Source organism: Phycodurus eques, chromosome 2, assembly GCF_024500275.1.
Source record: "Phycodurus eques isolate BA_2022a chromosome 2, UOR_Pequ_1.1, whole genome shotgun sequence".
In the NCBI taxonomy this organism is placed as follows: Eukaryota; Metazoa; Chordata; class Actinopteri; order Syngnathiformes; family Syngnathidae; genus Phycodurus; species Phycodurus eques.
In genome coordinates, this window is record NC_084526.1 from 13,666,111 (window position 1) to 13,683,091 (window position 16,981).

Here is a 16,981-nt window from a genome sequence, read left to right on the forward strand (position 1 = left end):
AAGCGTGTTTAAAGTTTGCTGAACAACATTTGGACAAGACAGTTAAATACTGGGAGAATGTAGTCCAGTCTGATGAGAGCAAAGTTGAACTCTTTGGATGCCATAATGCACACCACGTTTGGAGGAGAAATGGCACTGCACATCCCCCTAAAAACACCATACCAACAGTGAAGTTCGGAGGTGTGAACATGATACTGTGGGGCTAATTTTCAGCAAATGGTACTGGTAAACTTCACATTATTGAAGGAAGGATGAATGGGGAAATCTACAGAGACATTGTTGACAAAAATCTGCTGCCATCTCAGAGGATGATGAAAATGAAATGAGGGTGGACATTTCAGCAGGATAATGATCCAAAACATACTGCCAAGGAAACTCTCAATTAGTTTCAAAGAAAAAAAAACAAAGCTGCGAGAATGGCCCAGCCAATCACCTGACTTGAATCCAATCGAACATCTATGGAAAGAACCGAAACTCAAGGGCCATTAAAGAAGGCCACAGAACCTTCAAGATTTAAAGACTGCTTTTGCGTGGAGGAATGGGCCAAAATCATACCAGAGCAACGTGTGCGACGGGTTTATCCATACAGGAGGAGTCTCTGTCATTGCAAACAAAAACGTTTGTACAAAATATTAAATAAATACCAGTAGACGTGTTCAATACTTTTTCCCTGTGTCATTTCACATTATTACATAACTTAATTTCTGATCTCATTTGTTCTACTTTCTTTGTATGCTTGGATTACTTTGGTTGTTCCCAACATCTGGTAACATTAGTACCTTTGGAAGTATATTTAGTGAGAAAAATTGTGATGTGTTAAATACTTATTTCAGCTGCTGTATATACAGTGGGTACGGAAAGTATTCAGATCCCCTTAAAATGGTCACTCTTTTTTATATTACAGCCATTTGCTGTTAATTTTTTCCCACATTCGTGTACACACAGCATGCCATATTGACAGAAAAAAAATTGATGTTTTTGCAGATTTATTAAAAAGGTAAAATTGAAATGTCACAGCTCTTCAGGCAGTTCCTTTGACCTTATGATTCTTATTTGCTCTGACATGCGCTGTGAGGTGTAAGGTCTTATATGGATACGTGTGTGGCTTTCCTAATCAAGTCCAATCAGTATAATCAAACACAGCTGGACTCCAATGAAGGTGTAGAACCAGTTTAAGGATGATCAGAAGAAATGGGCAGCACCCGAGTTAAATATGAGTGTCACAGCAAAGGGTCTGAATACTTATGGTTGTGTGATATTTCAGTTTTTCTTTTTAGCACTTTGACAGCAACCACAGCTGTAACAAAGTGCTGTACAACCACAATATTGCTCAGCGTTGTGCGCGGTCCATAGCGATCATACAGTATTAACCTTACTTTTTCAAACAGTATTCACATAGGGCCATATTATCCCGCTGGTGCATAAGTCAGTATTTTACTGGAGTGAGTTGGCCAGGGTGAGCAGTCACCTGCCATCACTTTAGCACGGGAGCAGTTTTTTGTTGTTGTTTTTTTTCAAATCTTTCAACTAATTTTTGCATGTGTTAAAAATATTTTTTTTACATCACCGTTTCAACTCATAAGTAAAACAGAATAAATGAGGAGCAGTCAAATTGAAATGTATGACTTTATTTGTTTCCTGTTCAAAGATATACACAATTTTGTTGTTACTATTTTTTTTTTCCACAGGTCCAGCAAAATATTTTGGGTCCAACGTATGTAACAGCTCCAAGAAAATGAAAACATCACAATTTCACATAAAAATAACTACATATAAAATAAGTCATTCCCACCAGTGGGCGTATAACTAACAAACTAAATAGCGGAAACACAAGGGTATGCTTAATATTTGTTACACACCCACTTCCAACACTGGGGATTCAACTGTTTATTATATATATATATATATATATATATAATATATATATATTATATATATATAAAATATATACACACACATACACACACACACACACACAGTGCCTCAACAGTGAAGCGGATTCTGAATTAAATTCACAGCATGAAAATAAATCAGTGAAAATAAAGTATCTGCTTCACTGCTAAATTTTCATTAGCTTTTTGGGGGGAGGGGGCTAACAAAAAAAAAATACTTTTTTTTTTGTTTTCTTTCCCAACCACAAAATGTTTCCAAAGCTCCAATCACTGTACAAAGTAGCACATAAGAAAACATATCCCACATACAGACTGCAGTGTTCTCACTCAAATTTAGTACGATTTTGTACAACACGCTGCAATTATTAGTTTTTCGTTGACTCCCATGTTACCAAGGTCTGCCTTAACCACTTAAGTACTTTGAAAGTTGGTTTCTTTTTTTTTTTTTTTTTTTTCTCTCTTTCTTAAAAACATATGCATCTAACGTTGCACAAACTGCTGTCATTTGTGATGTCAACAAATCTCACAGGACTTCATCTCAACCAGCTTCAACATCTTCCACACCATTTCCAAAAGAAGGACAAGCCTCAACAAGAGTTGTTAAGAGAAGAACAAGGGATTTTTCGAAGCATGAGTGAAGATGCAGAGGCGGAAAAGATGATCAAGTCCAGGCAGCTGAGTTAACTGCTAACGTTAGCTAATAGTGCTATTGGCAGTTTGACTGGCTAAAAATTGCACACTTTTCACAAAAGTAGTGTTTTATTATTTATTTTTTGGGAGGGGAGGGGGGGGGGGGGGGTTCTTGTGTGTGGGATGCTATATTGGCTCTCAGCAAATGTGAAATATGACACAATGTTCTAGACATTTTTCTGCAGAGAGGACCTGAAATCAGGTCATTCGAAGTTATTCGAACTCATCTACATCACTACCTCTCCGCTCCAAAGCCAGCGCTGTCAACATAAACGTGTGTGCTCTCACAAGTGGGTCTTCAACACAGAGGCAACCAATCAGGGGATAGGAGGCGGTCTTAGCCAGATATGGACAAAACGGATACAAAACTGGGTCGAACAGAAGTAGCTATCAGAGGGACCTTTTTTGGACAATCGTATGACACAACAAAGGTGCTTTTTGAAATTAAATTGACACCGTTATATGAAGTCCATGTTAGAGAGTCACTCTATGGAGGTGTAATAGCTCAAATATGGGACCTTTATTAATAATAAGAGTTCACTTGTTTTTACAGGTATATGACAATTTAAACGTTTAATGATGGTGACAGTTCAACCCAGGAAAATATATAAATATAGTATATAACTTTAGCTATTCCACTCTACGGGGTTTTGACTGCAGCATGTCTGCCATGGTTTAACCTTTGTGGAGTACGTCTGCCATGTTTGAAGTGTATTGGGAAGCTTCAATGAAAGAAAATTTAGGAGATCTCTGCTGGCCTAAATACTATCAAAAGCACTGGCCTGCATTTACAGCCTAAATACTAATACTTGTTCCATGAAAATTATTCAAATGTATTCTAAACTGTGGTGGTTCGGCACAGCCTTGTCATATTTCTGTGGGCTCATTTCCTGCACCACACTGCTTGTAGTTTGTTTTATTGTTTCAGACTGAGCAGCTTCTGGAGGGATACTCATTCTTACGCACCTGCAACCAATCCGAAATCAACTGGGTTTAAAGATCCTGCCGGATCAACGAACAGCAACAGCCAGATGACTTCCGCTTCCACAAGTGGTACTTCGGCCTTCACGCCTGTTTTACCTTTTTGTCTGAGAATACCTGGTTTTGATTCCGTTTTTTCTCCACCAGTGCCAGTGCTGTGTCCCTCACCCAGCCTGGCTTCACAGCCTCTATGTGCTGCGTTGTCAAGCTAATCTGCCCAGGGCCCTCACACTCAGTGTTGCTGGCAGATGTGACTCAAACTATATTATCAATGAGACTGTTCCTTCAGCCAACCAGATTTTAAAATTCTCCTTGCAGGGCCAGCAAGCTGTGAATCAGTATTTCTCCACTCTCTGATCGGTTGTTCAGAATCAGAATCATCTTTATTTGCCAAGTATGTCCAAAAAACACACAAGGAATGTGTCTCCGGTAGTTGATAGTTGGAGCAAACCAAGTTAGACTAGCAAAACAAGTACACATTAATGCATGTAATAATCAGCATGTCTGGTTAATATCATCATTCCATCCATATTTCCATCTTCTTCCGCTTTTCCAGGCTTGGGTCGCGGGGCAGCAGTTTATGCAGGGAAGCCCAGACTTCTCTCTCTCCCGCCATTTTGTCCAGCTCTTCTGGGGGGATTCCGAGGCGTTCCCAAGCCAACTGGGAGACGTAGTCTCTCCAGCGGGATGTGCACGGAACACCTCACTAGGGAGACGTCCAGTGGGGTATCCTAACCAGATGCCCGAGCCACCTAATCCGGCTTCTCTCCATGCGGAGGAGCAGCAGCTTGACTCTGAGCTTCTCACGAATGACCGAGCTTCTCCCCCTTAGTTATCAGCATGTGTTACGAACATATTTATGGGTTTTTTATGGTCATGTTATTAGATAAATATTGACCCTGGACTCCCCTAGATGATGCATGTGGCAGAGTTGTGTGCTATTAAATTGCATTTTTTTAAATTTATTTTCTTAATAGTACTTATGGTTTCGATAACTGCAGTGTGATAGTGGTGATATTAAAAGGTGAATTAAGTTGGGTATGTCCCTACTGAAGGCCCAGGTTGCACAGCACGCCAATGATGTAGAGAGCGCATTAATGCGGGGCTTTATGCGATTTCAACCACGATGAAGACATTAACTTTTTGTTCAATTTCCTACTAAATTCTCATGAGTGCACATTTGCCCTACACACATTCAACCATAACGTAGCACATAAGCACCCATTACATTTTATTTTTTAAATATTTTTTGCCATTCTGTCTGAATGAGATCATTTCTATATTTCAAAGACAAAATAATACCGTTTGCCATTTTTTATATGCTGGCTTTTTAAAGCATATCAGTGTCGGGAAAAGAATATTAAAATAAATAAATACATGGTTCCTCACGTAGGGACCACGTCGCCAGTGTTTGCTACTTCATTGGATTGTGCAAGGTGTGCTTGAGCTTATATACTTGAGTTTAAATATATAACTACTGCTGAAATCTACCGTGACGTGGTGACGCTCGCCTTCCGATGCCGGCCATGAGAGTTATTCAAGCGTAGCTGTTGGTAGTGACAAGCAGCTCGTACGCCGGGTCGTGACTCCGCCTACAGAGCACCACACAAGCACACAGCATGCCCAGCATCTGTAGACACACAGCGGCGGTTTGTACAACTTTGTGGTATACACATTTATACTTCGAAAAAGCAGCTGTCACATGATTAAACAGATTTTGTAGAGTAAAACTATAGGTATATAAATCTAAGAAGAACTGTTAGGGCCACAAAAAAGGAATTAAATAATGGAATTACAAGACTAAAGCATACATTTTTACTAGAATAAAGTCAAAATCACAAGAAAATATTTAAATTACCAGTGAATTTGTAATATTAAGATAATTACATTGTAACTTTTGGAGAATAAAGTCATAGTATGAGAAATACATTTTAATTTTATGAGAATTAAGTCATATAATTACAAGGAAATAAAGAAAATCAATATTTTACATCCATAAAGTCAGAATTATAAAAGAAGCAACCGTAATATTACAAAAACATATTTGTAATTTTACAAAAATAAAGTTGGAATATTACAAGAACAACAAATAAGAAAAAGCCAATAAAGTTGGAATATTAAAACAATAGTGGAATTTTACAAAAATAAAGTCCTGATAAGGAACATGTAAATTTGCACTAATAAAGATGCAATAACAAAAACGGACATATAATAAAGTTGCAATATGATGAAAATTTTTTTTTACTTTATGAGAATATAGCTGGCATATTAAGAGCATGACAATCTAATTTAAGAGAAGTCTGAATTTGTTTGAATGAGGACTGTTAGGAATCAAATTATGCTTTAATATGTGACAGTGAAATTGTCAATGTTTGGTGATTTGTTTTTCCCCTCCCAATTGTCACACTAGCACTCAACCACACAAGGTAGAACATACAATTAGTCATTTACAAAAGACAATATATACATTAAATAGTAGTAATAAATTGCACATTCTTTTGTTAAACCTAAATTAAGTTTTGTGACTTGTGTCTCCTCACCTGTATAGATGCAAAAGTTAACGCAGCCCAAATGACATACATCATGATCTCCTTTAACTTCTTCACAACCAGAGCTTCACAACCCTAAAACAACAAACAAAACAGGGAAGTTAAAACAAAATGAAGGCCAAAAAAAAATAAAAAAGTGACAGACACACTGTTGTCATGTGTGTGTGTGTGTGTGTGTGTGTGTGTGTGTGTGTGTACCTCTTGGTAGAGGTATGCCGGTTGGGTGAGGGTGCCGGTGCAGTTGCTGATGTTGGGCTGGCAGCAGCTGATGGGAACGCTGTTGTTTTTGGACTCTTTGAACCAGTGAGTGTTCCTCCAGTCCGAGTAGTTGTGGATACCGCAGCAATGCAGCTAAATCAACACACAGGAATTGTTTACACAGGTCATTAGTGGAGTAAACAGGTACTAAGTGTAATAAGTTCATAACAGTTCATAGATGCCATTGGTCACATGTGGAAAATAAAGTCACCTACGAAACCCTGTTGAACTATCTCACTAACCAAAACAGCAGCACCTAAGGAGCTACATCACAGTCTCTCAGATAATTTGAAGTGTGGAGACTTGCCTCATGTTGTAGATTTTGACATGTGGTCGCTCCACAATACTGGATGCATCCATATTTATATTCCAGGGAAATACGAGGCACATTAGGTTCCGCCCCGTCTGCACTAGCTTTTTGGCCATAATTGGCATTTCATATTTTGTAAAACTCCAGTTTCAATTGACATAGTTTCAATTGACATATTGACAACTTTTGTAAATACCTGATGAGTGGCCCCTGTCCCACACCCCCTGGTTTGCTCTTTGTAAAGTCACCTATTTGCGGTATTTGTGCTCTTTTTTTATAATTCCTCAAAAATTCCACAAGTAGCCGCCAAAGGCCTAAAAAAGGAAATAGCCCAGACAGCACTGAACGTATGGTAAATTGGTGTCAAGAACGTAAATTGGTGTCAAGAACCCCTCCTTGAGCAGTCACCTTGTCGTGGTGGAGGGGTTTGTGTGTCCCAGTGATCCTAGGAGCTAAGTTGTCTGGGGCTTTATGCCCCTGGCAGGGTCACCCATGACAAACAGGTCCTAGGTGAGGGACCAGACAAAGCACGGCTCAAAGACCCCTAATGATGACGACAAACAATGGACTTTGTTTTCCCTTGCCCGGACGCGGGTCACCGGGGCCCCCCACTGGAGCCAGGCCTGGTGGTGGGGCTCGAAGGCGAGCGCCTGGTGGCCGGGCCTGCACCCATGGGGCCCGGCCGGGCACAGCCCGAAAGGGTAACGTGGGTCCCCCTTCCCATGGGCTCACCACCTGTGGGAGGGGCCATAGGGGTCGGGTGCAGTGTGAGCTGGGAGGTGGCTGAAGGCGGGGACCTTGGCGATCCGATCCCCGGCTACAGAAGCTGGCTCTAGGGACGTGGAATGTCACCTCTCTGGCAGGGAAGGAGCCCGAGCTGGTGTGTGAGGTCGAGAAGTTCCGACTAGATATAGTCGGACTCGCCTCCACGCACAGCTTGGGCTCTGGTACCAGTCCTCTCGAGAGGGGTTGGACTCTCTTCAACTCTGGAGTTGCCCACGGTGAGAGGCGCCGAGCAGGTGTGGGTATACTTATTGCCCCCCGGCTCGGCGCCTGTACGTTGGGGTTCACCCCGGTGGACGAGAGGGTAGCCTCCCTCCGCCTTCGGGTGGGGGTACGGGTCCTGACTGTTGTTTGTGCCTATGCACCAAACAGCAGTTCAGAGTACCCACCCTTTTTGGAGTCCTTGGAGGGGGTGCTGGAGAGCGCTCCCGCTGGGGATTCCATTGTTCTGTTGGGGGACTTCAATGCTCACGTGGGCAATGACAGTGAGACCTGGAAGGGACGTGATTGGGAGGAACATGGTCCCCCCCGATCAGAACCCGAGCGGTGTTCTGTTATTGGACTTCTGTGCTCGTCAATGAATTGTCCATAACGAACACCATGTTCAAGCATAAGGGTGTCCACACGTGCACTTGGCACCAGGACACCCTAGGTCGCAGTTCGATGATCGACTTTGTGGTCGTGTCATCGGACTTGCGGCCACATGTCTTGGACACTCGGGTGAAGAGAGGGGCGGAGCTGTCAACTCATCACCACCTGGTGGTGAGTTGGCTCCGATGGTGGGGGAAGATGCCGGTCCGACGTGGCAGGCCCAAACGTATTGTGAGGGTCTGCTGGGAACGTCTGGCAGAATCCCCTGTCAGAAGGAGTTTCAACTCCCACCTCCGACAGAACTTTGCTCATGTTCAGGGGGAGGCTGGGGACATCGAGTCCGAGTGGACCATGTTCCATGCCTCCATTGCTGAGGCGGCCGACCGGAGCTGTGGCCGTAAGGTGGTCGGTGCCTGTCGTGGCGGCAATCCCCGAACCCGTTGGTGGACACCAACGGTGAGGGATGCCGTCAAGCTGAAGAAGGAGTCCTATTGGGCCTTTTTGGCCTGTGGGACTCCTGAGGCAGCTGATGGGTACCGGCTGGCCAAGCGGAATGCAGCTCTGGTGGTCGCTGAAGCAAAAACTCGGGTATGGGAGGAGTTCGGTGAGGCAATGGAGAAAGACATTCCGGACGGCTTCGGGGAAATTCTGGTCCACCATCCGACGTCTCAGGAGAGGAAAGCAGTGCACCACCAACACTGTGTATAGTGGGGATGGGGCGCTGCTGACCTCGACTCGGGACGTTGTGAGTCGGTGGGGAGAATACTTCGAAGACCTCCTCAATTCCACCGACACGCCTTCCCATGAGGAAGCAGAGTGTGGGTTCTCTGAGGCGGGTTCTCTTATCTCTGGGTTTGAGGTCACCGAGGTAGTTAAAAAGCTCCTCGGTGGCAGGGCCCCGGGGGTGGATGAGATTCGCCCGGAGTTCCTAAAGGCTCTGGATGTTGTGGGGCTGTCCTGGTTGACACGCCTCTGCAACATCGCGTGGACATCGGGGACACTGCCTCTGGATTGGCAGACTGGGGTGGTGGTCCCCCTTTTTAAGAAGGGGGACCGGAGGGTGTGTTCCAACTACAGGGGGATCACACTGCTCAGCCTCCCTGGTAAGGTCTATTCAGGGGTGCTGGAGAGGAGGGTCCGTCGGGAAGTCTAATCTCAGATTCAGGAGGAGCAGTGTGGTTTTCGTCCTGGCCGTGGAACAGTGGACCAGCTCTACACCCTCGGCAGGGTCCTCGAGGGTGCATGGGAGTTCGCCCAACCAGTCTACATGTGTTTTGTGGACTTGGAGAAGGCGTTCGACCGTGTCCCTCGGGGAGTCCTGTGGAGGGTGCTTCAGGAGTATGGGGTACCGAACCCCCTGATACGGGCTGTTCGGTCCCTGTACGACCGGAGTCAGAGTTTGGTCCGCATATCCGGCAGTAAGTCGGACTCGTTCCCGGTGAGGGTTGGACTTCGCCAAGGCTGCCCTTTGTCGCCGATTCTGTTCATAACTTTTATGGACAGAATTTCTAGGCACAGCCAAGGCGTAGAGGGGGTCCGGTTTGGTGGCCTCAGTATTGCATCTCTGCTTTTTGCTGATGATGTGGTTCTGTTGGCTTCATCAAACCGTGACCTCCAACTCTCACTGGAGCAGTTCGCAGCCGGGTGTGAAGCGGCTGGGATGAGAATCAGCACCTCCAAATCTGAGACCATGGTCCTCAGTCGGAAAAGGGTGGCATGCCCTCTCCAGGTCGGGGATGAGATCCTGCCCCAAGTGGAGGAGTTCAAGTATCTTAGGGTCTTGTTCACGAGTGAGGGAAGAATGGAACGGGAGATCGACAGACGGATCGGTGCAGCGTCTGCAGTGATGCGGACTTTGTATCGGTCCGTTGTGGTAAAGAAGGAGCTAAGCTGAAAGGCGAAGCTCTCAATTTACCGGTCGATCTTCGTTCCTACCCTCACCTATGGTCATGAGCTGTGGGTCGTGACCGAAAGAACGAGATCCCGGATACAAGCGGCCGAAATGAGTTTCCTCCGCAGGGTGTCCGGGCTCTTCCTTAGAGAGAGGGTGAGAAGCTCGGTCATCCGGGAGGATCTCAGAGTAGAGCCGCTGTTCCTCCGCATTGAGAAGAGCCAGATGAGGTGGCTGGGGCATCTGATTCGGATGCCTCCCGGACGCCTCCCTGGTGAGGTGTTCCGGGCACGTCCCACCGGGAGGAGACCCCGGGGACGATCCAGGACACGCTGGAGAGACTACGTCCTTCGGCTGGCCTGGGAACGCCTCGGGATCCCTCCGGAAGAGCTGGATGAAGTGGCTGGGGAGAGGGAAGTCTGGGCGTCCCTGCTAAAGCTACTGCCCCCGCGACCCGACCCGGATAAGCGGTAGAAAATGGATGGATGGATGGATGGACATCTTGACTGAGAGACAACCATCTCTATATGTCAGGTTGTTAGTGAAAGTTACAGAGAATGTACATGTGCACTTCTGGTGCTTTTTTTTCTAAATAAAACCATCTGTAAGCTATTTGTTTTTAAGGATAATGTAAAATGAGATTGAAATGATTTTGAAGTATTTTGCTATCATAGTTTGCGGTATATTAACAGTTTAAACTAGTAATACAGGCAATTATAAACAGCTTGGGGGGCATCAATTACTTCCCTTTTTTCACCATTGCTGGCAGGGTTGTCCCTATCCACCCGTGAATACTGGGGGCTTATTCTGTTCAACATTTGTGTTTGTAGAGATAAAGGTCCCCCTCCAACAGATGCTTACCATACACTCGAGTACAAAACTGATTGACAATGTCAAGGTTTACTTTATTGTCAATTACTCGATACATACAGAGAGATCGAAATACCATTTCTCCACTGAGACAAGAAATAATGAAGAGTATTTGTTATATTTTTCCACCTCACCTGCCTCTGCACATAATCGATAGCACGACTGGGAGCATCCCTGTTGGTGCCGTTGTACTCGTTGTAAACCTTCTGGATGGAGTGGTTAACCTCATCTTCCACCTGGAATACACAATTATTAATGTATCAGCCCGTCAGGATCTCATCAATTTTGAGAAGCATTTTTGGGGAAGGGTATTTGCGGATTTGCACTTTTTGCAGCAGTTTTTGTCAACTGTTGGGAGCAGCATTAAGTCACCTATAAAGAAGCTTACTTTTGCTCTGTAGATGTAGCCCAGCACCACCACCACACACTCTGTTACAAAGACCAGGAGCAATATGGCAGCAAACTGAATAGAGGAAAAAAAAGTTCATAAATAATCATGGTGTCTGTGCTCTTAACTGACATGGTGGACAGGTGCGCACTCACAGTGGCCAGGCCACAGGAGCTCTCACGTATGGTGGCGCAGCAGCCGATCAGGCCAATGACGAAGAGGAGCGTGCCCACGGCGATGATGACGATGGCTGGGATCAGAGTGTACACATCCTCAAAGAAGTGGTCGTAGTCATCGTAGGTGATGAACACGTATGCGCCAATGTAGCACAAAATGCCCGCCGCCGCCTTCACAAAAATATATATAGCTGTTTAGTTCAATGTATTCTCTCAGTCAATTCATTATGCACACATAGGTTGCACTACACCACTCAGAGAAAGATTGAACTGGTCAAATAATACATTTGATGTAAAAGGATAATTGGTATCATGCTAAAAACGTACAACAGGCACTAAATGTTTTCGTCAAAAAGTGGGCTCCACTCCTATTAAATTGCAGTTAATTGGCAGGTGCGTCATCTTGTTTGTCATGACGCGAAAAAAAGCCTCAACTCAAATAAATGCCTCACATGACATTACAGTAGACTAGATTACCTATATTATACATTATATTACAGTGGTGCCTTGACTTAAGAATGATTCGAGATACGAGTCGTCGCTTGGCTGATTTTTGACTTGAGTTGCGAGCCAAATTTTTAGTTATGAGCGCTAGCAATGGTGGCTTTACAACTTTACAACAAGCAGCAGTTTGGCACATAGTAAGCAATTCTTTAAAAAAAAGTTGCCAAGTGCTTGCTTCAATCTGTTATTGCCACTCCGAGTTGAGGTTTATTGGACGACAACAAAAACAACAACAACAAAAGAGAAATACAAAATGGATGGACTTTCTTACAAAAGACTTTCTTACAAAAGTCCATCCATCCATTTTCTGAGCCGCTTATCCTCACAAGGGTCGCGGGAGTGCTGGAGCCTATCCCAGCTATCAACGGGCAGGAGGCGGGGTACACCCTGAACTGGTTGCCATCCAATCGCAAGGCACATATAAACAAACAACCATTCACACTCACATACACACCTATGGGCAATTTAGAGTCTTCAATTAACTTCCCATGCATGTTTTTTGGGATGTGGGAGGAAACCGGAGTGCCCGGAGAAACCCCACGCAGGCACAGGGAGAACATGCAAACTCCACACAGGCGGGGCCGGGGATTGAACCCCGGTCCTTAGAGGCTCTAACCAGTCGACCACCGTGCCACACATCTATATCTATATCTATATATATATATATATAATTGTATTGTTTTTATTTATGTTTAACACAACGTCCCAACTTAATTGGAATTGGGGTTGTAATTGATGTGTCACACTATTAACATTATTTCCGGCAGCAGTTTAACTGTGTTCAAAGTTTCTGCATCTGTGTCATCATCTGGAAATTTGTTCATAAAATAACTTTAAAATTTGTACCCCAGTTAGCATTAGGGATTTAAATTTGAATTATCATTCCTCCTGCATTGAGTGGAATGTGTTGTCCCCCTTGAAGGGCAGAACGATACACTGACTGATGCAGTGTTGCAAGCTTAGCAACTTAGTATTCAGACGCTTTTTGCAACTAGCAATTTTTTCTTGGATAGATAGATAGATAGGATGTTCATTTTGTAGGCTTAATATACTATACATGTATTTATATTTGCATACATATAAAAATAAATAAATATAATGCTGGCGTTGGGACCGAAACTTAATCAATAAAATTAGTCAATTTAATATTTTTTCATCAATCAATACTACTGGTCAATCCCCATGTAGGCATGTTATTTTTACAAATTATTGACGAATCTTAAGTGTTGAAAATGGCTTGTTTTCTTTGGCGATGCAATGTTCCTGGTTCAACAAAAATGGCACTTTACTCAAAAGTGATGGTTTTGGAGATGCGAGGATTCCCCCTACGCCAGTGATTTGTATAACATCATTAAAAACATATTTGTACAGTTCCCCTTACAGTTGAGTAATTCCTTCAACCACGATTTGATTAAAATAAATAAACATCCCTCACAAAAACAAATCTCTAACCTTTATAGTGTTAATGATTATATATTTATGTATTCATATCAATTCGGTTTCAATATATTTTACATCCTTGTTAATTTCGTTCCATGTCCTCATTCCTGTAGTACATACCATTACTGTACACATATTTCCATCATTGAGAGAAAAACAAAACAAAGTACGGCGTTATACGACAGCTCGAGGCCGCGCGTGGCCGAAGAATACTTACTGTTTTCCCTTTAAATTATACTGTTAAATGACCTCTGTTGCCCTTGAACTAAGTATTGTTATGATTATAAACGTGGACTGGATGTTATTAGTCCGTGCAGATGGCCAGTGAGTCTTATTATGGGATGTAGCATCATGCTACCTTTAGCAGAACAGCAGGTCAACAGCTGCCACGTTACGTCACGTCGGCGCCCAACGCAGTTTGCGGCCAAACTCCCGTTGTTGACGAGATTACGTACTATTACATTACGGATTATTTTGCCAAATAATAACCTAAAATGCGGCTCGTCCACTAAACTAATGTGAGAAGGCGCATCACTGTCGCAGTGCGCTAGCTTGCTAATAACATCGGTCCGTCCTCCCTCAAACTTGATGCTGCACCGCGAGTCAATAGTGCTCAAATTGTCTTACCCAAAAAATGAGATTAAGGAAAACCAGGACGGTTTTAGATGACGTAATCCCGCATTGGCCCATCGTTCACTCGATACAAATATTAATATAAATCGATGTTGTCTCTGCTTGAGGAGACAAAAAGAAAGCGATGCACCTGCTGCAGTTTTTGTCTGTTGTGATAATAAAATGGCTTCGATGGCCCCGCCCCACTATGCGGATTCTCAAGGGATGGACCAATGAAAACGTGGCAGAGGGAGAAACAACGGTCACGTAGTATGTATGTCACACCAAAAAGCAGAAGCATTTATTGGTAGTTGGAATATAACATTTATGGATCATTTTGTGAAATATTATTTATTTATTTATTTATTTATTTACTACTTTAATCCTACAAATCCTTCATTAAAAATACAAAGAATATAAAATGTATGCATAATGTTGTGAAGGTAATTAGTGCTCTCCCGAACATGTATTTATTTATTTAAAAGTAAAGAGTTATTAAGAGCAATATGAATTTAGCTCACTTCATAAGTACTACAAATCTTTGATTTAAAATAGAGAAAATATTAAATAAATGCAATTTAATTTATCTGTTTAAGATATCACCAATGTATTTTTTTTTTGTATTCTTAAATGAATTTCAGAATCAGAATCAAAATCATCTTTTTTTGCCAAGTATGTCCAAAATGTCAAAATTTCTATGCATTCATTAATTTACTTGCACTTATCCAGGTTCAGATCGCGGGGGCAGCAACCTAAGCAAAGAAGCCGAGATTTGCTTCCCCCCAGTTATTTCATCCAGCTGGATCCTGGAGGATCCCAAGGCGGTCCCAGGCCAGCCCGGAGACATAGTCTCTCTAGTCTCCCCCCCGGCGTACTTCTCTCAGTGGGATGTGCCCGGAACACCTCACCAGGGAGGTGTCCGGGGGCATCCTAACCAGATGCCGTAACCACCTCATCTGGCTCCTCTCGATGCGGAGGAGCAGCAGCTCGACTCTGAGCACATCCCGGATGACCGAGCTTCTCACCCAATCTCGAAGGGAGATCTCGAACAGCCTGCGGAGGAAACTAATTTCGTCCACTTATGTCCACGATCTTTTTCTTTTGAAAGAATTAGCTATTCTTTTATTTATTTATTTATTTTTACAGGTCTCATGTAATGTGTTACGTTATTGTTTTATGTAATACATCAATTGCTCATAAAACATAAATATACCCCCCCCCCCCCCAAAATAATCATTCAGGCAATATGAATTTACTGTAACTCACTTCATAAATACACCATCAAATCCAAAGCAACAAAAAGGGTAGGCTTTGACTGATGTAATATGTTTGGTCAGAAGGTGGTAGTATATCACCACAAGCACAAGACTTGTACTTAAATGATTGAACATTCAGTTTTTTAAATAATATGGAAAGAAACCCCCAACATCATCATCACTAATACATATTTAACAATCATCATCAGATGAAATCCTTCATTCAGATGCACAGACTGACTTGAAATATTCACTCACTCAGTATCTTGGCATAAGAGTTTTTTTATTATTATTATTTTAACATGGACATTAGCACCCTTTGGGTGCTCTATCATTCATGTGTTACAATATTACCGGCAGCAGTTTAACTTTCTGCATCTGTGTCATCATCCGGAAATTTGTTAATAAAATAACTTTAACTTTATAATTTGTACCCCAGTTAGCATTAGAGCTTCAAATTTGAATTATCATTCCTACTGCCTTGAGGGGAATGTATTGTCCCCTTGAAGGGCAGAACGATGCATAGACTGACACAATGTTGCAAGCTTAGCAACTTAATATTCAGACGCTTTTTGCAACTAGTAACATATGTAACAAATTGTTCTGGAATTATTGGAGACCCTTGAGACTCCCCACCCAGATGCAGTCAGAGCACAAACGTTTACCTCCTCCGTGTCTATACTGCAACTGCACCATTGATTGGACCGTCACCATGTAGTGATCTGTGTGCATGTTGCAAGTAAACAATAAGGAAGGTGACTCCACGGAGAAAACCAATTGGAGTGTGTCCACACACTTCTGCACTGGAGAGAAAATGAGGAATTATCCCTGAGGTGCAGGAATCCCTAACTTCAGGCTAGTGTAGAAACAGAGCTTTTCTACAGTCTGGAGCCTCAAGAAAGTTTACAAATAATTGTCTTTTAAAAGCTTAAATAGAGCCAAATACAATTTGGGGGTTAGGGCCTTGTGAATACCATAATTTGAAATTAGAGTCCTGGAATTGCACCTTTTTAATAGTTGTACTAATCTGAAGTAGCTTGATGGATAATAATCATTTTTGATAGAATTTTGTTGTTTATGTTCAAATATCCAGTCTGTCTATTCATTGGCCAAAATCTATTTGAATTTTAAAAAAGCAGTTTATTATGCAGAGGTGGGACCAAGTCATTGCTTTGCATGCCACAAGTCAGTCTCAATTCTTTGCTTCCAAGTCCCAAGTCAAGTCCCAAGTCGAGACAGGCAAGTCCCAAGTCAAATCGCAAATCCTAGACTTTGAACTCAAAGTCAAGTTGCAAGTTGTGACTTGCCTGACTCGACTTGGGACTTGACTCAGGACTTGACGGCAAAGACTTGAGACTGGCTTGTGACTTACAAAGCAATGACTTGGTCCCAACTTTGTTATTATGTCAATGGGGTCTTGCATGTATGAAAAATCCCTTTGATTGTTGATGTTTAAAATGTCTAATGTCAAAAAGTACATAGTGTTGCCAATTTTGTTTTCTCTACTCAAAATGAAAATATATGGTAATTTTGTCTGTGATTTTTGTATTTTAATTTTTTTGTCTGTTTACATTTCATTTAGTCATATCATGATAGTACTGATCATTGGGACCTTTTTGGTCATGATAATAGTGATATGACAATTTCAATTTGACTTAGTCATCACAGTCAAGATGTGAGCAGAATGACGAGTTTGCAGGAATAGCATATTCGTTTTCTGGTAGTATCCTTGAATTAGAATTTTCACAGCGTACACTGTGCTGTGAATATAAAGAACTCCCGTCATGTTT

General features: G+C 42.7%; 1 protein-coding gene across 1 annotated transcript; it reads right to left on the reverse strand.

The window, feature by feature from the left end:
- Window positions 1-1,612: 1,612 nt before the first annotated feature.
- Window positions 1,613-14,101, reverse strand: LOC133397305 (tetraspanin-3-like). Its single transcript, XM_061668033.1, has 7 exons — window positions 13,951-14,101; window positions 11,359-11,550; window positions 11,204-11,278; window positions 10,950-11,051; window positions 6,311-6,463; window positions 6,104-6,187; window positions 1,613-5,193 (listed from the first exon to the last, which is right to left on the reverse strand). The coding sequence occupies exons 1-7, from the start codon at window positions 14,011-14,013 to the stop codon at window positions 5,101-5,103; spliced, it is 762 nt and encodes a 253-aa protein (XP_061524017.1). The 5' UTR covers window positions 14,014-14,101; the 3' UTR covers window positions 1,613-5,100.
- Between the last annotated feature and the right edge of the window lie 2,880 nt (window positions 14,102-16,981).